At 48.4% G+C, this 20,874-nt stretch overlaps 1 protein-coding gene across 1 annotated transcript in view; it reads left to right on the top strand.

Annotated features, from left to right (window-relative positions):
* LOC137463770 (GON-4-like protein) overlaps positions 1-20,874 on the top strand; it is a 37,644-nt gene that overhangs the window by 9,936 nt on the left and 6,834 nt on the right. Inside the window, exons 10-26 of the mRNA XM_068175165.1 lie at positions 1,946-2,138; positions 4,568-4,669; positions 5,310-5,350; positions 6,122-6,225; positions 8,973-9,171; positions 9,872-9,958; positions 10,556-10,727; positions 11,692-11,836; positions 11,964-12,114; positions 12,660-12,776; positions 13,270-14,970; positions 15,523-15,769; positions 17,831-18,012; positions 19,011-19,208; positions 19,751-19,894; positions 20,464-20,607; positions 20,842-20,874. The exon at positions 20,842-20,874 is cut by the window's right edge and continues 87 nt beyond it. Of these exons, the coding sequence (XP_068031266.1) occupies positions 1,946-2,138; positions 4,568-4,669; positions 5,310-5,350; positions 6,122-6,225; positions 8,973-9,171; positions 9,872-9,958; positions 10,556-10,727; positions 11,692-11,836; positions 11,964-12,114; positions 12,660-12,776; positions 13,270-14,970; positions 15,523-15,769; positions 17,831-18,012; positions 19,011-19,208; positions 19,751-19,894; positions 20,464-20,607; positions 20,842-20,874 (3,960 nt within the window). The remainder of the gene's footprint in view (positions 1-1,945; positions 2,139-4,567; positions 4,670-5,309; positions 5,351-6,121; positions 6,226-8,972; positions 9,172-9,871; positions 9,959-10,555; positions 10,728-11,691; positions 11,837-11,963; positions 12,115-12,659; positions 12,777-13,269; positions 14,971-15,522; positions 15,770-17,830; positions 18,013-19,010; positions 19,209-19,750; positions 19,895-20,463; positions 20,608-20,841) is intronic.

The raw sequence follows: 20,874 nt of genomic DNA, 5'->3' as shown, positions 1-20,874 counted from the left end.
CATAACTAATGAGATTAATTTTCCTTTTGAAAATTATCCTCTTGGCCTAGTTCTGTTTTGCAGCCACAATTTTTACTGTTAACAGCTGAGCAATTTGGTTCTCAAGAGCCCAGTAAAGCTGAGGAAAGCTCAGCTTTTGGAGCCCGGTAAAGCTGAGGAAAGCTGAGCTTTTGGAGCCCGGTAAAGCTGAGGAAAGCTCAGCTCTCTTAGCCCGGTAAAGCTGAGGAAAGCTCAGCTCTCTTAGCCCGGTAAAGCTGAGGAAAGCTCAGCTCTCGGAGCCCGGTAAAGCTGAGGAAAGCTCAGCTCTCGGAGCCCGGTAAAGCTGAGGAAAGCTCAGCTCTTGGAGCCCGGTAAAGCTGAGGAAAGCTCAGCTTTTGGAGCCCGGTAAAGCTGAGGAAAGCTCAGCTTTTGGAGCCCAGTAAAGCTGAGGAAAGCTCAGCTCTCTTAGCCTGGTAAAGCTGAGGAAAGCTCAGCTTTTGGAGCCCGGTAAAGCTGAGGAAAGCTCAGCTTTTGGAGCCCGGTAAAGCTGAGGAAAGCTCAGCTTTTGGAGCCCGGTAAAGCTGAGGAAAGCTCAGCTTTTGGAGCCCTGTAAAGCTGAGGAAAGCTCAGCTTTTGGAGCCAGGTAAAGCTGAGGAAAGCTCAGCTTTTGGAGCCCGGTAAAGCTGAGGAAAGCTCAGCTTTTGGAGCCCGGTAAAGCTGAGGAAAGCTCAGCTCTCGGAGCCCGGTAAAGCTGAGGAAAGCTCAGCTTTTGGAGCCCGGTAAAGCTGAGGAAAGCTCAGCTTTTGGAGCCCGGTAAAGCTGAGGAAAGCTCAGCTTTTGGAGCCCGGTAAAGCTGAGGAAAGCTCAGCCTTTGGAGCCCGGTAAAGCTGAGGAAAGCTCAGCTCTTGGAGCCTGGTAAAGCTGAGGAAAACTCAGCTTTTGGAGCCCGGTAAAGCTGAGGAAAGCTCAGCTTTTGGAGCCCGGTAAAGCTGAGGAAAGCTCAGCCTTTGGAGCCCGGTAAAGCTGAGGAAAGCTCAGCTCTTGGAGCCTGGTAAAGCTGAGGAAAACTCAGCTTTTGGAGCCCGGTAAAGCTGAGGAAAGCTCAGCTTTTGGAGCCCGGTAAAGCTGAGGAAAGCTCAGCTTTTGGAGCCCGGTAAAGCTGAGGAAAGCTCAGCTTTTGGAGCCCGGTAAAGCTGAGGAAAGCTCAGCTTTTGGAGCCCGGTAAAGCTGAGGAAAGCTCAGCTTTTGGAGCCCGGTAAAGCTGAGGAAAGCTCAGCGTTTGGAGCCCGGTAAAGCTGAGGAAAGCTCAGCTTTTGGAGCCCGGTAAAGCTGAGGAAAGCTCAGCTTTTGGAGCCCGGTAAAGCTGAGGAAAGCTCAGCTTTTGGAGCCTGGTAAAGCTGAGGAAAGCTCAGCTTTTGGAGCCCGGTAAAGCTGAGGAAAGCTCAGCTTTTAGAGCCTGGTAAAGCTGAGGAAAGCTCAGCTTTTGGAGCCCGGCAAAGCTGAGGAAAGCTCAGCTCTTGGAGCCTGGTAAAGCTGAGGAAAGCTCAGCTTTTGGAACCCGGTAAAGCTGAGGAAAGCTCAGCTTTTGGAGCCCGGTAAAGCTGAGGAAAGCTCAGCTTTTGGAGCCAGGTAAAGCTGAGGAAAGCTCAGCTTTAGGAGCCCGGTAAAGCTGAGGAAAGCTCAGCTTTTGGAGCCTGGTAAAGCTGAGGAAAGCTCAGCTTTTGGTGCCCGGTAAAGCTGAGGAAAACTCAGCTTTTGGAGCCCAGTAAAGCTGAGGAAAGCTCAGCTCTTGGAGCCCAGTAAAGCTGAGGCAAGCTCAGCTCTCTTAGCCTGGTAAAGCTGAGGAAATCTCAGCTTTTTTCAGCCTATGGAATAAACGATTCTCTGCGGCAGGAACGGAATATTTTTGGGGTTGGGCTTGCTTGGCTGGGCTGAAAATGCCAGGAGTCCTTGTTTGTCCCTGCAGCCCCTGGAAGACAGCCTGATTGCCTTCAGGACCCGCTCCAAGAGGCCCCTGAAGGACGTTCCCCTGGGGCAGCTGGAGGCCGAGCTGCGCGCCCCCGACATCACCCCCGACATGTACGACCCCAGCACGGCCGACGACGAGGAGTGGAAGAGGTGGCTCAGGGGGCTCATGAATGATGATGTGGAGAATGAAGGTACAGTGGGATTGGGCGTTTGTCGTAGTTGAGGTGGTCACAATACAAAGCAAGCTCCATTTTCAGAAGGCTTCAAACCTGGTTTAATTCTAGTATGCTTCTTATAAATTCTTACAAAACTCCTAAGTTTACACTTTAGATCCATTGGTGACTGATGTTTTCCTGTTGGGATGAGAGGGAGTGCAGGTATTCCTGGCCCTTACTGTTTTCAACATCTAAAAGAGATGAGTCAACCACCCAGAGCAGCAGCAGAAGAGTTTGAGGGCTCCACCTCAGGCAACTTTCATTCCAGTGTTTTCCATCTCTAACATCCAAGCACAAAATGAATTACAGAAATATTTTCCATGGCTGTGTCGTAGTTGGGACAGAGACAATACAAAGCAACACTCTCCATTTTCAGAAGGCTTTAAACTGGTTTTATTCCAGCATGCATGCTTTTTATACATACTTACAGAACTCATAAGTTTACACTTTACCCATTGGTCAGGAAAGACAAACAAAGGAATATTGGAATAGGCAGCTGCAGGTTTCTCTTATTTATCCTTCTTTCTTTCTTGGTTTCTATGTCAACGACCTTGATAGGAAATTATTTCAGGGGTAATCATGGATCCTCTTCTCAGACTTCTCTGTGGCTCACAGAAGTCACTGGAAATCCTCTTCCACATGGGTTCTGTGGTTTAACCAGGCTCAGATGCTGGTGTAGCACCTTGGAGGTGGATCCAGGCTGGGAATGAGCAGGTGGAGCAGCCCTACGAGGGCTCAGGAGGTTGTACACGAGCTCAGAACCTTCCCTGAGCCCTGGGGTGATCCCCCAGTGTGGAAAGGGGGGGATTCTGCCCCTCTGCCCTGCTCAGGTGAGGCCCCACCTGCAGAGCTGCCCCAGCCCTGGGCCCAGCACAGGCAGGAGCTGGAGCTGCTGGAGAGAGTCCAGAGGAGGCTCCAGGAGGAGCAGAGGGATGGAGCAGCTCTGCTGGGAGGAACTGGGAATGCTGAGCCTGGAGAAGAGAAGGCTTTGGGGTGACCTAATTGTGTCCATCCAGGACCTGAAGGAGCTACAGCAATCATGGGGATGTGGAACATCCCTACAATTCCCAAGAGATGGAGGGACGTGATGAGGGAGAATGGCTTCACACTGACAGGGAGGAGGTTTAGATGAGGTATTTGGGAGAAATTCCTCCCTGTGAGGGTGGGAGGCCCTCACACAGGTGCCCAGAGCAGCTGTGGCTGCCCCTGGATCCCTGGAAGTGCCCAAGGCCAGGCTGGATGGGGCTGGGAACCACCTGGGACAGTGGAAGGTGTCCCTGCCGTGGCAGGGAGGGTCACCAAGGTGATTATTACAGAATCACAGAGTCACTGGGTTGGAAGAGACCTTCAAGGTGATCGAGTCCAACCCAGCCCCAGCACCTCAACTAAACCCTGGCACCCAGTGCCACATCCAGGGATGGTGACTCCACCACCTCCCCGGGCAGAGCAGTGCAGAACTTTATCACTCTTTTCATTAAAAACTTTCTCCTAATATCCAACCTAAATTTTCCTTGGTGCAGCTTGAGACTGTGTCCTCTGGTTCTGTCAGTTCCTGGAGAAAGAGACCAACTCCACCTGGCTACAACCACCTTGCAGGGAGTTGTAGAGAGTGATAAGTTCACCTCTGAGTCCTTTTCTCCAGGCTAAACACCCCCAGCTCCCTCAGTCCTTGCTCACAGGGCTTGTGTTCCAAGGTTCCTTCCCACCCAAACCTTCCCATGATTGTTGTTGAAAGCCTAAAGCTTTGGTTTTTTTTATTTATATGTGATATTTTTGTCTGCAACCATTAATTTTTTTAATCCCGTGCATGAGTCTTGCAATCAGCTTTCCTCATCTTCCCCTTTGTGAGAGTGTCTAAACTTCAGGTGTCTGACTCGTAAATATTTAAATATTTAAATTTGTAAATATCACCAATGCACGGGAACTGGCAACCACAAAGTGGTGGATTTAACCCCTGATGCACCTGAATACCCGTGTGTTGTACTCCTTGTTTGGGGCACATTCACTTTTTGGGGGTTTTTTGGGTAGAAACAGTTCTTTTCTTTTTGAGAAGAAACAGGAACAAGCTCTGGGGCCCAGCCTCCTTTTTTTTCCTGTTTTTACTGGTTGCTTACAATTGTGCAAATTGAATATAAACCAGAAACTGAAATTATACTACTTGACTCTTTCTAAATTCAGCTAAAACTCAGATCCCAGAGAATCAAACCAGCTTTTCAGAATGGAAATGGTTGTAGCCCAGGGTCCTGACAGCTCAGTTTGAAAGGAGGATGGGTTTGCTATTGCTTCCATAAATACAGCTCATTTCCAGCAGTAATTCCAGCCCTCTTTGTGACAGTGAACAAAGCTTCTGCTCCTGGCAGCTGCTGGGGCAGGGTGGTGACAGTTCAACACCTGCTTCTTTGTAGATGAAGCTGATGATGATGATGACCCTGAGTACAATTTCCTGGAAGATCTGGATGAACCAGACACAGAAGACTTCAGGAATGACCGTGCTGTCAGAATCACCAGTAAGTTCCCCAGGAATTCCCCCTCCTGTCTTGCTGGCAGCAGTAATTCCTTGGGAAGTGTTTTGTTGCAAGGATTTTTGCAGTGCAACATATTAAATAAAGATCTGTGTGCTGGTTTGACCAGCTTTTGGCTCTCTGGGATTCAGCTTTTGGCTCTCTGCTCAGGTGCAGCACAGCCTGAAGAACGATATTTAGGTGGCAATAAAACCTGAAATAAGGTGATAATACATTCTGAAAGCTTCAGGCAGTTCAGACGTGAATGCTTGCCTGGTGATTGAATTTAATTAAATTTTGAAGTCCTCACAGTCTTCAGCTTAGTTTTATAAACATATCACTTTCTGTCTTTGCAAAAAGCCACACTTGCTTTAGGTCTTACTGCAGATTAACATAACTTTAAATTTAATCATGAAAATGAGTTTTTATGTGATATTTTAGAATCCAGACAATCTCAGCTCAAGTTTTTTTTGGGCCCAGCATTAAAAAAGGAATTATCAAGGGCCTTTCTTTTCTGGTCCTCTGTTTGCAGGAGGAGAGTTCCCCTTTGTGAGAGAAATTCCTTAATTGAGTTGATATTATGACAGGATTGCTGAATGTTTCTTGGAAAAGGCATCTTCATAATTCTTTTTCATTTTACTTGCAGAAAAGGAAGTGAATGAGCTGATGGAGGAGCTGTTTGAGACAGTAAGTGATAAACTGAGCGTGGCACTGAAGAACAGAGCTGTCAGGTGTGACATGGCATCTGAAGGGGTGCCTCAGTGCTGGGTGTGTGCCAGGGGCTCTGCCATAGCTGGGATCTCCTGGAGTGAGGGTCTGCAGGGATCTCCTGAAGATCTGCAGGGATCTCCTGGAGTGAGGGTCTGCAGGGATCTCCTGAAGATCTGCAGGGATCTCCTGGAGTGAGGGTCTGCAGGGATCTCCTGGAGTGAGGGTCTGCAGGGATCTCCTGGAGTGAGGGTCTGCAGGGATTTCCTGAAGATCTGCAGGGATTTCCTGGAGTGAGGGTCTGCAGGGATCTCCTGAAGGGAAGGAAGGTCTGTAGGGATTTTCTAAAGTGAAGATCTGTAGGGATTTTCTAAAGTGAAGGTCTGTGAAGTGAGGGTCTGCAGGGATCTCCTGGAGTGAGGGTCTGCAGGGATCTCCTGAAGATCTGCAGGGATCTCCTGGAGTGAGGGTCTGCAGGGATCTCCTGAAGATCTGCAGGGATTTCCTGAAGATCTGCAGGGATCTCCTGAAGGGAAGGAAGGTCTGTAGGGATTTTCTAAAGTGAAGATCTGTAGGGATTTTCTGAAGTGAAGGTCTGTGAAGTGAGGCTCTGCAGGGATCTCCTGAAGATCTGCAGGGATCTCCTGGAGTGAGGGTCTGTTCTGAGAAGATCATCCTGAGCTTAATTAGCCAAAGGTAAATTTCTTCCTTGAGCTTTCTCCTCCTGACTTGCTCCATGTCTGCTGCCAGTTCCAGGATGAGATGGGTTTCTCCAATGTGAAAGATGAAAGGCCAGAAGATGAAGATGCTGTTACAGAGTCTCGGCCAAATTTTAACACCCCCCAGGCCCTCAGGTAGGAGCATTTGTTTATGTCCTGATTTCTTCTGAGGAAAATCCTCTGGTTACCTCTGTGGCAGCCACCAAAGAGAAAAACTGTCCTGGCAGCTCAGGCCACTGTTCTGAAAGCTCTGAGCCATTTTTCTTCATGGGATTGGACTATTCATTTGATCCTTTTTATTCTGTTTGCCACCATTGACTTTAGTGTCGTAATCTGAAAATCTGCTTGCATCTGAAAATTAAAAACAATGAAACAATGAAAAAAGTGAGAGCAAGAGTGCCTGCACTAAGGTTGGTGCTGTTCTTTATTTCAGCTGAAAACACAGATATGGGAATGTGCCCCAACAAGGCAGGATCTGCAGTGGGGAATTCTGTTCCTGCTTCTCCAAACTCTGTGCTCTATAATCATGGGATAGTTTGGGTTGGAAGGGAACTTAAAGCTCATCCCATTCCACCCCTGCCATGGCAGGGACACCTTTCACTATCCCAGGCTGCTCCAAGCCCTGTCCAGCCTGGCCTTGGACACTGCCAGGGCAGCCACAGCTTCTCTGGGCACCTGTGCCAGGGCCTCCCCACCCTCCCAGGGAACAATTTCTTCCCAAAATCTAATCTAAATCTCTCATCTGCTAATTTAAAACCATTCCCCTGTCCTCTCACGATGTGCCCATGTAAAATTGTCGCTGGCACAGCTCAGTGGAGCAGGAGGTGGCACAGATGGGGTGGTTCTCCCAGGAAATGGGCAGAGAGCCTGGATCTGCTCTGTGTGGGATCAAAGCTCTGCAGGACCTGGGCAAAGATTGTCCCAAGCTCAGTGGCAGCCCCTCCTCACTGTGCTGCTGGCTGGAGTGATGCAACATCGTGGCAGAAAAATGATAATTTTCTTTCCCTTTTTGTTGCAAGGTTCCCTTGCTGCCCTGACATTGTTGTGATGGCGGGAGGTGCTTGAGGAGCTGGTTTGTCCAAGTGTGTCACCTTCTCTTTTAATGAAGCAGCTGGGATGTGTGTTGGCCCTTTCTAAGGAAAATGACTGCCTAGGAAGGAGATGTCTGGGAAGTTTGGACTCTGGATTGTCATTTTTGGGTTTATACATAGCAGCAGCTTGAAGAGGAAAGGGACTAAAGCAGCTCCATCCCTGAAGTGTCCAAGGCCAGGTTGGACAGTTTGGAGCACCCTGGGATGGTGGAAGGTGTCCCTGCCCGGCAGGGGGTGGAATGAGATGAATTTCAAGGTTCCTCCAACCCAAAGCATTCCATGATTCTGTGATTTCCCTCCAGGTAATAATTCCACTGTGTTTCAGCAGCTCCAGGCTCTGGCTAAAGAGGAGCTGCAGGATCAGTGGTGCCTCCTTATTTATGGGGCAGATCAGCTCAAGATCAAGCTGTGTCTGTTTGGGAAAGGAGCTAAAATGAAGGCTGGAGTTTCTGGATGCTCTCTCTGGGCTGAGCAGTGCCAGAGGGGAGTGCAGCACTCTGAAACCAGCTACAAACTGAAAGCCAGGCAGCCTTATGTTCTTATTTGTATGCATTTGGCTTTGATAATGGGTGGTTTTAGTAATTTTTATTTGGTGGGCACTTCTCCCAGTTGTTTCTTCCCTGTTTTTATCTGTTTTGATGCCTTAGGTTTTAGATTGATATTTTTCAGATTCTGTTCTGCTTTTAGTGTCTAGTTCTGAACTTCATATTGTGGGATGGTGAGCTCTGTACAGAGTAGGGAGGAAAAACAATTCCTTCTCCAGCTGGGGACCAAGGACAAATGAACCAAATCTCAGGCCCAAGAGCACAAACAACGTGGGCTGAGGAGAGAAAAACAAGCAGGATGGGACTTAATAACCTAAAGCTGTAATTGTATCATTAACTCCAATATGCAAATGGAGCAGAACTTACAAAAGTGTGAGACCCCATGACCAGTCATGCATTTTGGGACCATTTTGGTTCATCTTGGGTGTGTAGCCCTGTCTGGGCTCTTGTGCTGCCCAAGGTGGATCCATTGAGGCCTTTTAATAAATCCCTGCTTTATTCTTTAGCTCTGTCTGGTCTCTGTTCTAGGTCAGCCTGCACAAGGCATCAGTGTACAGGATTCTTTAAGGCAAAAATCTCTGTTTGCTGGGTTTATTGTTGTTTTTATGATGCCTTGCTTTAGGAGCATCATGGAACAATTCTATAACTGACCTCAGGCCTGGTACAGAAGGGAAGCTGATCACCAGCAGAAATCAGGAGATTAAGTGGTATAGCTAAAATAAATAAAATAAAATAATGAATAATAATGAAATAATGAACTCCTGCTACAGGAGTAGCTCTTACTGTAGGATTTCTGGTAGAGTTCTCAGCATAAGGCTGGGTGATAATTAATTCTTTAATAAAGTAGCAAGATTTGAGGCAGTGTGTGGTCTTTCTGGAGACCTTCCAGGTGTTAAAATGCCACTTTATAATACCTTGAGTTCAGCCCTTGCTGATGGTAAAAATTAAAGATTCTGGATTGGTCCTGAGTGCTGGGGAGAGCATCTGAACACGAGAGTGGAGCACGGATGGTTGGGAGGGGTGGAAAAGGCTTTTAAGTGTCCTTAAAAGCTTTGTGTCCCAAAACTACAGCAGTGATGGGGTTCTCTAAAAGACTTCTATGTGTAAATAACTCAGGTTTTTCAAGCTGGAGTTACTGTTGAATAGTACAGGGGTGGTAAAACCAAACTGTGCAAACCAGATAGAGAGTAAAATGTTCTAACTAAACATGAAGCACTGTTAAATCGTAGATTTTGGTTCCCAACAGGTTTGAGGAGCCTCTGGCCAATTTGCTGAACAAGCAGCACCAGACAGTGAAGGAACAACTGGAGCAGCTGAGAATGAAGAAGTCTTCAATCAAAGCACCCCAAGAGGCTGAAAAATCCAGAGTCCCAAATGAGAAGCCCCTGCAGAGCCTTGTTCTGGACAGTGCCCAAAGGAAGAGGCTCCAGCAGCAAATGCAGCAGGTGATCAGTGGTGGTGATGACTCCTCTGATCTGAGGAGTGTTTGCTGTGCACAGGGGGAGCCAAGCACACTGCAGGGCTCTGCTTCCTTCAGGGAATTCATTGCAGGAGCTCCGTGTGGATTGGAGCTCTCTTGGGTGATGTTCACATGGAAAGAGAGCTGGAATTGAGTGAGGTACAGCTCGTTTCTTGGCATCTGTTCTCGTGCGAGGTGCTGCCTTGGCTGGCTGCGTTCTGTAAAAATCCGGTTTCCACCAACTTCTTTATTACTCTCTAAGGATATTATTCTTGATCTAGTTTGAATTCTTTTTTTTTTCCTTCTGCCACCACACAAAACTGTGTAGAAATTCAGAAATGGGCAGTTCTGAGAGCTGAAATCATTGTTGCTAAAGAAATAGTTATATGTTTATGTAGGGAAAAAAATAAGTTCTATGTTGATCATTATGAAAATTTGGCACAAAAGCTGGGAAACTGCCCAAAGACTTCAACAGCTGATGTCTTGAAAATTTGTGTAATAAACTTTCTGCCAGTGGATATTAAAGTTTCCCCTCAATTTTCTATTGCTTTTAAGATTTTTTTGCAGTCAGAGATTCTTGCTGTGCTCAGGAGGTATTTCTTGTGCCTTTGGACTTGTGCTTTCCAGTTCCTTGGATTTGTGATAAACTAAAAACAAACCCAATTTGTCTGATTTTATTCCTCAAGCATGTTCAGCTCCTGACTCAAATCCATCTCCTGGCAAGTTTCAACCCTGCTCTAAGTTCAGAGGCCAGCACCACCCAGATGTTTTTGGTAAGGAATGCCTGAAATCAGAGATCCATGAACTCAAATGATTGCTGGTCCCTGGGCATTCTTAGAAAGATTAATTTATTAATTTAGTTTAAATTTCTTAATTTTACTAATTAATTTATTGTTTTAATTAATTATTTACTTTTAATTTATTGATTTTTTAAAATTAATTTGTTTATTGATTTATTTACTTAGAAAGGTGAATTATTTTATTTATCCCATTAAACTGAGAACTAAGGTTCTGGAAAGGGTGGCAATTGAAAAAAAAAATACAAGATATGAAATGCCAGAATGGTTTGGGTGGGGAAGGACCTTAAAGCTCACTCAGTTCCACCTGAGTGGAACACCAGGGACACCTTCCACTGTCCCAGGGTGCTCCAAGCCCACTCCAGCCTGGCCTTGGACACTGCCAGGGATGGGGAATCCACAATTTTCAGAGCTCCCTGTGCCAGGGCCTCCCCACCCGCACAGCAAATCCTCTATCCCTGGATTTGTGATGCCCCAAATTAAGATTTATAAGCTGATTTTTTTTTTTCATTATGTCTGTTTGTTCCCTGCCAAAGAGGCCTCTCTGATGTGTTTCTGTGGCTGCCTTTGCAGAGCGAGCTCGGGAGCTTTGCCTGCAGCTCCACCCTGCACCAGGTGCCCCATAACCCCAAATTCCAGACCATGTTCCAGCCCTGCAACTTGCAGGGGGCCCTGCAGCTCATTAAGGACTTCCATGCCCAGGTCCCAGTGGACTGGAGCCCTCGGAAAGCTGTGAAGAAGAACGGTAAGTGAGGGGACAGGGTGGATTGCACCCTTTTCTGACCCAGAGGTGGGGCAACTGAGAGGTGTTTTAAAAAACTTCTGTTTTCAGTCTCGTGTGAAGGGTGAGGCAATGCAGATGTTATAATTCATGCCATCACAAGCAGAAGCCAACTATTTCTTAATTACAATACACTCTAAGTGTTTCTTGGCCTATCAGCTTTAGCCACACCAATTTTCTACAAATCCATTTCCCACAGGGGCAGGGTGGGGAAAGCATTGGCAGGGAGAGTTATTCCATATGGTAAGGGAAATTCCCAGTTGGACCCTCCCGGAGCAGCTCTGGGGTCCCCCAGATTGTCACTGCTGGCCCTGAGGCCCCTTCACAGTGACCCCCTCCCACTCCCAGCTGCTCCCAGTCAGCCCAGTTCCCTCCCAGCTCAGCCCCAGGCTCTGGGTCCTTCCAGCCCTGGGATGGTGGAGCAGCCACCGGAGCAGCTGCAGCTGCTGCCCCTGGGGAGGGACCCTGGGCTCGTGTCCCCCCCTGGGCTCGTGTCCCCCCCTGGGCTCGTGTCCCCCCCTGGGCTCGTGGCCCTCCTGGGCTCATGCCCCTCCTGGGCTCGTGTCCCCCCCTGGGCTTGTGGCCCTCCTGGGCCCAATGCTCTGGGGGGCTCAGAGTGGCCACTTGGTCTTTACCTTGCTAGAGAGCAAAAGAAAAGATGGAAGAGGAAAAGAATTTTACCTTTTGCTGGTGTAAACTTAATGGGGAAAACTAGGAAATGGGCAAATTATACGAAGAGGAAGAAAGTTTTATTTTTGCAAGTTTTTACTTGCAAAAGTTTTGAGAGTTTTTTGCTTTTGAGAGTTTTTTGCTTTTGAGAGTTTTTTGGTTTTGAGAGGAGTGAAAGAAACAGGGTTTTCAAGAAGCGAGCTGTGAAAAACATTCATCCACACACACAACTCTCCTTCCCTGTTAATTTTTTTCACAGCAAATGAATTCTCATGTTTGCCAAAGCAAGTGGCCTGGATTTTGGCAACCAGGAAAGTCTTTATGTACCCAGAGCTGCTGCCAATTTGTTCTTTGAGAGCAAACCCTCACCGAGACAAGATCGTCTTCACCAAGGCAGAGGACAAGTAGGTGCTTCAGTTATTGTCCAGAATGGGTGGAAATTGGTTGGTTAAGGAGAATTTCTGGGGTGCCACATCCCAGCAGCTCCCTGAGAGGTTTCTTATCTCCTCCCCTCCCTCTTTCCCTGTCCAGCTTGTTGGCTTTAGGGCTGAAACATTTTGAAGGGACGGAGTTTCCCAAGCCTTTGATCAGCAAATACCTCCTGCCCACCAAAACTGCCCATCAGCTGACAGTGAGGATCAAGAACCTCAACATGAGCCGAGCCCCTGACAACATCATCATGGTAAGGGGCACCTCCTGGGCTTTGTTCCAGCAGGGCAGAGCTGCCCTGTGTTCCAAGGGCCTCTTTTATTTAAAATAAATTGTCATCCTTTTGTGAGCAGTGAGGATTTCTCCTTTTCGTTACCTTAGCCACTGGACTTGGCAAGGATTTAGGTACTGTTTTGACCCTTTAGAGCCCACTGGTAAAACTCAGTGATGCTGATGAAAAATTCATACAAGTGAGCTTTTGAGTAGGAAAACTTAAACAAAAGTGCTGTTAGCAGCCAGCTGGGCAGTAATCCTGTCCCATAAGCTACTGGGAGCTGCTACTGGGAGCAAAACCACATAAAACAACACCTGCACAACTGCCTGAAGCTCTGTGAGAGCAGCCAGGACGGCAATGAGCTCCTGTTCAGCCTTGGGTATTGATTTGGAATGTTCCTGTGGGTAGAACCTTATTAAAGAATTGCTTTATTCACATGAACACTTGGACAGAGCCCAGTCCTTCATCCCAGCAGGTGACCTGACCCCAGTCACCTTGTGTGGCCTTGTCTCCTGTCCCCACAGTACTACAAAAAGACAAAACAGCTGCCTGTGCTGGTGAAGTGCTGTGAGGAAATCCAGCCCCACGAGTGGAAACCTCCTGTGGAGAGGGAAGAGCATCGCCTGCCCTTCTGGTTGAAGGTATTTGCTGCTGCTCTGCACCCAGGCCTGGGGGGGAGTTGTTGTTTGGTTCATTTCTTGTGGGTTTTACTTGGGTGTTGTGTGGGTTTTCCTTGTGGGATTTTTCTTGGAGGCACAGAAACCATTCCTGTGAGTCAGTCAGTCAGGACTGTGTCCAAGGGAACAGCTGGACCCAGAGGCCATAAAATCCAGTTCTCTTGATCATCCCCTGTTACACAGGGAAGTTTCCTTCCCATAACATCTTGTGTTTACTAAAGCAACCTTTATAAAGCAAAAAAAAAACTTTGTTTTTTTCTCAGGATCTCAGAGCCTCCTAAAGGCTTTGCAGTGCAACTCATGAATTTAAAGTACTACTAAGTAACATGCAGTAGTATAAAGGAAATAAAACCTGCTTGTAGAAGAAGGTCTGTTGCCTTCCGTGCTGCTGTGTGAAGGTGGGAATACAGGACTAGCCCATAAATAATAAATTCCAATGAATTCTTGCTCCCTTTAGGCAAGCTTGCCCTCCATCCAGCGAGAACTGAAGCAGCTGGCAGAAAATGCCAAGGAGACACCAGCTGCACCTGATGGAGAATCTGCCCTTTTGGGGACAGCAAAGGAAACTTCAAACACGGAATGTGATGACAAATACCCTCTGCTGATGCCCAAGGGGCTCGTGCTGACCCTCAAGCCTTTGGCCAACCGCTTCTCCAGGAGGGCCTGGAGGAGGCAGAGGTCTTCGGCTCTGAAGCCTGTCCTGATCCGTCCCAGTCCCTGTCTGCAGCCCAGCTCCAACCCCCTCAGCGTGCAGAAAGCTCAGAAGTTGTCCCAGTCAGAGGCTGCCCCCAGCAAGGTCCTGCTCCAGGTCCCTCGGCCCATCCGGCCGGCGCCGCTCGTGCCGGGGGTGCAGCCCCTGAACGTTCCCACAGTGGTGGGAGGTGGGGATGGCTTGGAATTCCAGAATGTGCCTTCCACGGCCCATCCAAACTCCAGACAAGCCTTCCCAGCTGCTGTACCCCCAGCTCTGGTGTCCTCAGAACCGGTGACTTTCCAGCCCAAGCTGATGCTGCCGGCCTTGGCCGGGACGAAGACGCGCAAACCTTGCGTGCGTAAGGGCTACCAGAGGAAAAAAGGGACAAGATCTGCCCCACTGATAAAACCTTCCCCTCTGATCCAGCCCTCCCCTGTCATCCTGACTGTCCCTGCCACCACGGTGAAGGTGGTGAACATTGGCAATGGCTGCAACGTGATCCAGCCCCTGAACACGGCGGTGGGCCGAGGCACTCGGGCCATTCCTGTCACAACCCTGCTGGTGAATCCATCCACCTTCCCATGCCCGTTAAACCAGCCTCTGGTGACCTCTTCCATCCCATCACTGATCGTCTCTCCCAGCCCTGTTGGTCTGTCTGCCCCTGCTGTGGGTGAAGGGGAGGAGAAGCTGACCCTGGTCCCTGCTCCCGCTGCCTTTCCCGCAGTGGAGCCCAAGGCGGAGCCCCCGGAGCTCTTTGTCCCCTGCTCCACCCTGTCCCCCAAGGAGGAGAGTGCCACCAACCCTGCCCACGGGGACACTCAGGACAAGGGGAGCAAGGGTGACTGCTGCAGCTGGGCAGTGGGAGAGGGAGATGGGAACACATCAGAGCCTTTGCCCGTGGTGGACCTTTTGCCTCGCTTAGAAGGTCCCGATGAATCGGTGGAAATCAAGTCTGAAGATTTGAGTGATGCTCCCAAAGAAGCAAACCTGGCACAGAAAAGGGATCTTCTATGTGCTGAAAGGAAGGAGGAGTTCATGCTGGGCCTCGGCCAGGAGCTGAACATGGAGGCTGCGTGTTCCTGTGGGGATGAGCCCAAGAAGGAGCACGTGCCCTGTGAGGAGAAGGGAGAGGAGGAGCGCCGGGCTGTGCCGTCCCCTCCCCGGGGGGAGCAGCAGGGGGAGGCAGGGGGGGCTGCTGGGCCAGCAGGCAGCAGTGACTCCCCAAAAAACCTCCCTTACCCAGCTGAGAGGGAGGCAGAGTTCAGCAGCCCCCCAGGAAGGCCAGAGGACTCGTCCAGCATTGATGGGCAGTCCGTGGGGACACCGGCCGGCCCCGAGGCTGCAGGAGAGAGGGAGGGGCAAGAAGAGGAGGAAGAAGATGACTTTGATGATTTTACCCAAGATGAGGATGAGGAAATGTCCTCAGCCTCAGAAGAGTCTATTCTGTCAGTGCCAGAACTGCAGGTAAAGATAAAACTTGAAAACCCTTGAAAAGGCAACTGTGGGTGTCCTGAAACCCCCTGAGGAGTCGGGACTCCCACTGGGAATCCCACTGGCAAGGTGGGCTGATAACTCTGAGAGCCTGGTCACAGAGAAATTGGACATCATGTTTTCCTTGGCAGATTTTAACCCCAGGCTGAGGGAATATATTGCAAATATGCAGATTCAAACTCTGCTGAGCTGCAAGGACTCCTCAGTGAGGCTGCTCTCTAAGAAGTACTTCACGTAAAAATGATGTTCCAGGTCACAATGCCAACAGGCCTTTAAGAGCTGAGATGATCATTAAGGAATCCCTTCTAAATTAAGCCCTAATCTGCTGTATGGCAGATGCTGAAATTTCATTTTACAATTTTAGGCAGCTCTGGAGGGGTTTGAATTCTGTTTCTTAGCAGAATCCTTTAGCTGGGCAGGTGCTGATCTATGAAATTGGCTGTTGGATGCAGCGGGGAAGTTGCTGAGCCATATTAAGCCAAACAAGAAAATTAAACAATGGGATTTTTTTTGGTTATTTCAAAGGAGACAATGGAAAAACTGACATGGCTTGCAACAGAGAGACGTTTAAGCCAAGAAGGAGATTCTGAAGAAGAGAATTCCCAGGAAGAGAACTCTGAGCCTGAGGAGGAGGAGGAGGAGGAAGGGGAAGGAATAGAGAGTTTACAGAAAGATGATGAAATATGTGGAGATACATCAGAGGAGCCTAAATCTGCCTTCACCATGGCCAAGGCAGCTTCCCCACAGGTGGAAGCCCACAGGATGCCAGCAGGTGAGTGCTCTGGGGTTTTTGGATGCCACCAGGTGAGTCCTTTAGGGTTTTTTTGGATGCCACCAGGTGAGTCCTTTAGGGTTTTTTTGGATGCCACCAGGTGAGTTCTTTAGGGTTTTTTTGGATGCCACCAGGTGAGTTCTTTAGGTTTTTTTTGGATGCCAGCAGGTGAGTTCTTTAGGGTTTTTTTGGTGCCACCAGGTGAGTTCTTTAGGGTTTTTTTGGATGCCACCAGGTGAGTTCTTTAGGGTTTTTTTGGATGCCACCAGGTGAGTCCTTTAGGGTTTTTTTGGATGCCACCAGGTGAGTTCTTTAAGGTTTTTTTGGATGCCACCAGGTGAGTTCTTTAACGTTTTTTTGGTTGCCAGCTGGTGAGTTCTTTAGGTTTTTTTTTGGATGCCACCAGGAGAGTCCTTTAGGGTTTTTTTGGATACCACCAGGTGAGTTCTTTAGGGTTTTTTTGGATACCACCAGGTGAGTTCCTTAGGGTTTTTTTGGATACCACCAGGAGAGTCCTTTAGGGTTTTTTTTGATACCACCAGGTGAGTTCTTTAGGGTTTTTTTGGATACCACCAGGAGAGTCCTTTAGGGTTTTTTTTGATACCACCAGGTGAGTTCTTTAGGTTTTTTTGGATGCCACCAGGTGAGTTCTTTAGGTTTTTTTTGGATGCCACCAGGTGAGTTCTTTAGGGATTTTTTGGATGCCACCAGGTGAGTTCTTTAGGGTTTTTTTGGATGCCACCAGGTGAGTTCTTTAGGGATTTTTTGGATGCCACCAGGTGAGTTCTTTAGGGTTTTTTTGGATGCCACCAGGTGAGTTCTTTAGGGTTTTTTTGGATACCACCAGGTGAGTTCTTTAGGGTTTTTTTGGATTCCACCAGGTGAGTTCTTTAGGGTTTTTGGGGGTTTTTTTTGGCTTTTTTTTTGGGTTTTTTTTTTTTTTTTTGGATGCCAGCAGGTGAGTTCTTTGGGGTTTTTGGATGCCAGCAGGTGAATTCTTTAGGGTTTTTTTTTTTTTTTAGATGCCAGCAGGTGAGTTCTCTGGGGTTTTTGGGTTTTTTTTTTAGATGCCAGCAGGTGAGTTCTTTGGGGTTTTTTTGGATGCCAGCAGGTGAATTCTTTGGGGGTTTTTTTTGGACAGCAGGTGAATTCTTTGGGTTTTTTTTGGACACAGGGAGTGGGGAAGTAAAGCTGCTGTCTGCAGGCAAAACAAAACACTGGGGATCCTGTCTGGGTTTAATTCCATGGATGTATCTGAGCCAAGTGGTGTTTTCCAGCTGGAAATACAACTTTGGGACCCAGTCACAGCTCTCTTGCACGTGAGCCAAGGGTCTTTAGTGCCTCAAAGATCTGCAGGCAGATTTATGGTTTGTGTCAGCTGATATCCCAGAACTGTGGAAGAACAATATTAAATAGTTTAATATTAAAGATTAAATAATCGTTGCTAAGTTGAATTCTGTCTGACAAGATCATGTTGGAGAAAAGGAAATGAAACCAAGTCCAGCAAGTGCTAAATGAACTTGAGCAGTGAACTTTGAGGAGGGGCCCTCAGCCCATTAAATCAACAGATTCCTAAACTTAAAGCCACAAAAATCTGGATGTAACCCCTCTTAGTACCCTCTTTAATTCCCTGTTGTGTGACACCAGGTGTTTATCTATGATTTTAACTATTATGGGAATAATTAGCTAAAATTTGCAGAGTTCACAGCCAGCTCTGGGGCTTGTGCTGTGTCTGATCCCCTCGTGGTTGTTCTGCCCTGGTGTGCAGGATTTTTAGTTCCAGAAAATGCTGGGATCAACTTGTGGCTGTATCCAGAGATTTTTTTTCAGTCAGATGCTGTGGAAACAAGCAACGAAATTAGGATTTTGTCCAGCTTGATTCTTGGGAAGTGTATTTCTCCTCCACTTCCAGGGAGCACAGACAGGAACTCAGCACTGACGCTGTTGGAATTTTGCAACGTGTATATTTTGCATATATTTTGCGACAATTTCTGTTGGAATGTTGCCCTGGCAGAGCCCTGGGGTGCTTCTGCCACCAAGTGACCTCGTGCTCCTCCACAGGAGAGAACCTGAAAGCCCCTGGGAAGAGCAGGAGCTCCCACAGGACCAGGAACAAGCGGGGCAGGGCTCGTGGCAGCAAAGACACCTCCAAGCTGCTGCTGTTGTACGACGAGGACATCCTGGAGAGGGATCCCCTGAGGGAGCAGAAGGACCTGGCCTTTGCCCAGGCCTACCTGACCAGGGTAAGGCAGCCCAGGAGCAGGAACATCGGAGATTTGGGGTTCTCTGGCACAGAGCTGAGCCACGGACCTGCTGGGTCTGGCTGGGGTGGAGTTATTTCTTCTACACCCCACGTGTGGTGCTTCCCTTCCCATAGTGTCCATTTCTTGAGGTGAAGAGGAGGAGAGCAGTTCCTTCTCTTCCTCAGGCTCAGAGTTCTCTTCCTGGGAATTCTCTTCTTCAGAATCTCCTTCTTGGCTTAAACGTCTCTCTGTTGCAAGCCATGTCAGTTTTTCCATTGTCTCCTTTGAAAGAACCAAAAAAATCCCATTGTTTTATTTCATTGTTTGGCTTAATATGGCTCAGCAACTTCCTCGCTGCATCCAACAGCCAATTTCATAGATCAGCACCTGCCCAGCTAAAGGGTTCTGCTCAGAAACAGAATTCAAACCCCTCCAGAGCTGCCTAAAATTGTACCCTGCAAAATGAAATTTCAGCAGATTTCCTGCTGATTTCCTGCTTTTGCTCTTCCTTCTCCCTGCCCTGTCCTGAGTGGGGGAGCTGGAAGTGAAGGACTCGGGAGCTGGGGGTGCTCAGCTGCTGCACTCAGTCCACAGCAGCAGAACCTTCTGAATTTCTGACCTTCACAGTCTGCAGTGGTATCCTTGTGAGCAGCTTTGGTTTATCTTTAGGAAGAGACTTGGTTGCTTCAACAAAATTGCAAGTATTGTGTAAATTCTGAGCAGAGGAGATCAAAGATTACTAGATTAAAATAATTTAGGTAGAAATTCCTCCCTGGGAGGGAGGTGAGGCCCTGGCACTGGGTGCCCAGAGAAGCTGTGGCTGCTCTGGAAGTGTCCAAGGCCAGGTTGGACAGAGCTTGGAGCAACGTGGGATGGTGGAAGGTGCCCGCGACAAGGGGTTGGAATGAGCTGATCTTTAAGATCCCTTCCAACACAAGATACTCTGTGATGAGCTTGTTTTTCCTCCTGGATGTCACCAAGCCCTGGTGTCCCCCCAGGTCCGTGAGACCCTGCAGCACATCCCAGGGAAGTACGAGGATTTCCTGCGCGTGATCTACGAGTTCGAGATCAGCACGGACAAACGGACAGCCGTGGATCTCTATTCCACTCTGCAGAAGCTGCTGCACGACTGGCCACAGCTGCTCACAGATTTTGCTGCCTTTCTTTTACCAGAGCAAGCTTTGGAGTGTGGGCTGGTAGGTGGAGTGAGAGGAGGAGGTCAGATTTTAAGTGGCATAAAAGCTTGTGGGGGTGGAAGGATGAAGAGTTCTCTTTACCAGGCAAACAGCTCATGACTACTCAGATACTTGACTTGCTTGCCTTGCTACTTTTATTAATCAGAATTGGAAAGTTTGGTGTTCTTTGTAAATCTCCTGCTCAGTGTGGCTGTGGAGAATCAGCCTTTCCCACTTGACTGCAGAGACAACATGCAGATACAGCAGAGTGGTTCCCCTGTCTCCAAATCTGCCTTTCACTTTGCAGGATAGAGGTTTCACCTCTTCCATTCTTTCTGGATTTCCCTGTCTTTTGTGCAAAGCCAAAGCCAAACTTTATAGCTCATGTAAGTGTTGATTATACAAAGTGGTGTTTCTCTTCCTCTGCCTCTTCCCGGTTTTGTGAAGGGCAACAATACAATGGAAAACAAAGACCAGGACAGGAATTTTATTTGTTTAAGTCAATTCCAGAGCCTTGGGAATATCTGCTTGAACATGAGGGTGAATCTTTTTCTTTTGGCCAGTTTGAGGAGCAGCAAGCTTTTGAAAAGAGCCGGAAGTTCCTCAGGCAGCTGGAGATCTGCTTTGCTGAAAATCCTGCCCACCACCAAAAGATCATCAAAGTCCTGCAGAGCTGTGCAGACTGTCTGCCCCAGGAGATTGCAGAGGTGAGCAGGGAGCCCTGTTCTCCTGTCAGCCTGCCTGCCTCCCTGTCCCTGCCCTCCTGGAGACCATGGGAGTTGGCCCAGCACATTCTCCCTTTTGGGGTTACAGCTCAAATTGATGGAGTCACAAAATGATTTGGGTTGGGAAGGACCTCAGTGCCCATCTCATTCCACCCCCTGCCATGGGCAGGGACACTTCCCAGCAGGCCAGCTTTCTCCAGTTCCCATCCAGCCTGGCCTTGGGTTCAAGGGCTACTGGAGCTGCCTCTCCAAGAGGCTGCACAGTCTGTGTGTTTCCTCTCTCCCACCTCCACCTTGCCTTTATCACCTTGCAGTTGAGGCTTAGTGTCATCTACAGAGTCTGCCTGGAATTCTGGAGGAATATTTCCAGGCTAATTTGATAGCTGGGTGGGGAATGATCTCAGAATATCCAGGAAGTTGTTCCCATGCAAGCACCACCTCCCATACTGGGGCTGTAAGGAGCCCTGATGCTCCCCTTGCTCTGAGAACCTTCAGGGGACAATGAGAGGAGGTGGAACGAGACCCATTTTCTCTGGATTTTTCTCTTGCAGCTGAAGACCCAAATGTGGCAGCTGTTGAAGGGACATGACCACCTGCAGGATGAGTTCTCAGTTTTCTTTGATCACCTTCGGCCCTCAGCCAGCCGCATGGGAGACTTTGAGGAGATCAACTGGACAGAAGAGAAGGAATATGAGGTGCAGCAATCTTTTCCCTAAAACCAGAAATGATAAGAGCAGAGATAAGAAACCTGTTTGAACGGCAAGAACTCAATCAGAGGGTGCAGTTCCAGAGAGAGGGAAGCAGTGGGGTGGGAGAGCTGCTGGTGGACTGAAGCAAACCCTTCAAGTTTTTGAGCAGCATTTTTGTTTTCTGGGGGAAACAAAGTCTGGTGACCTGAGAGCAGCTGTTGCGTGTCTGTTCTGCTGCAGTTTGATGGGTTTGAAGAGGTGTCTCTGCCAGAT

This window comes from Anomalospiza imberbis, chromosome 29 (genome assembly GCF_031753505.1).
Source record: "Anomalospiza imberbis isolate Cuckoo-Finch-1a 21T00152 chromosome 29, ASM3175350v1, whole genome shotgun sequence".
In the NCBI taxonomy this organism is placed as follows: Eukaryota; Metazoa; Chordata; class Aves; order Passeriformes; family Viduidae; genus Anomalospiza; species Anomalospiza imberbis.
The sequence above is the reverse complement of the archived record's forward strand: the minus strand, read 5'-3'. Positions and strand labels throughout refer to the sequence as shown.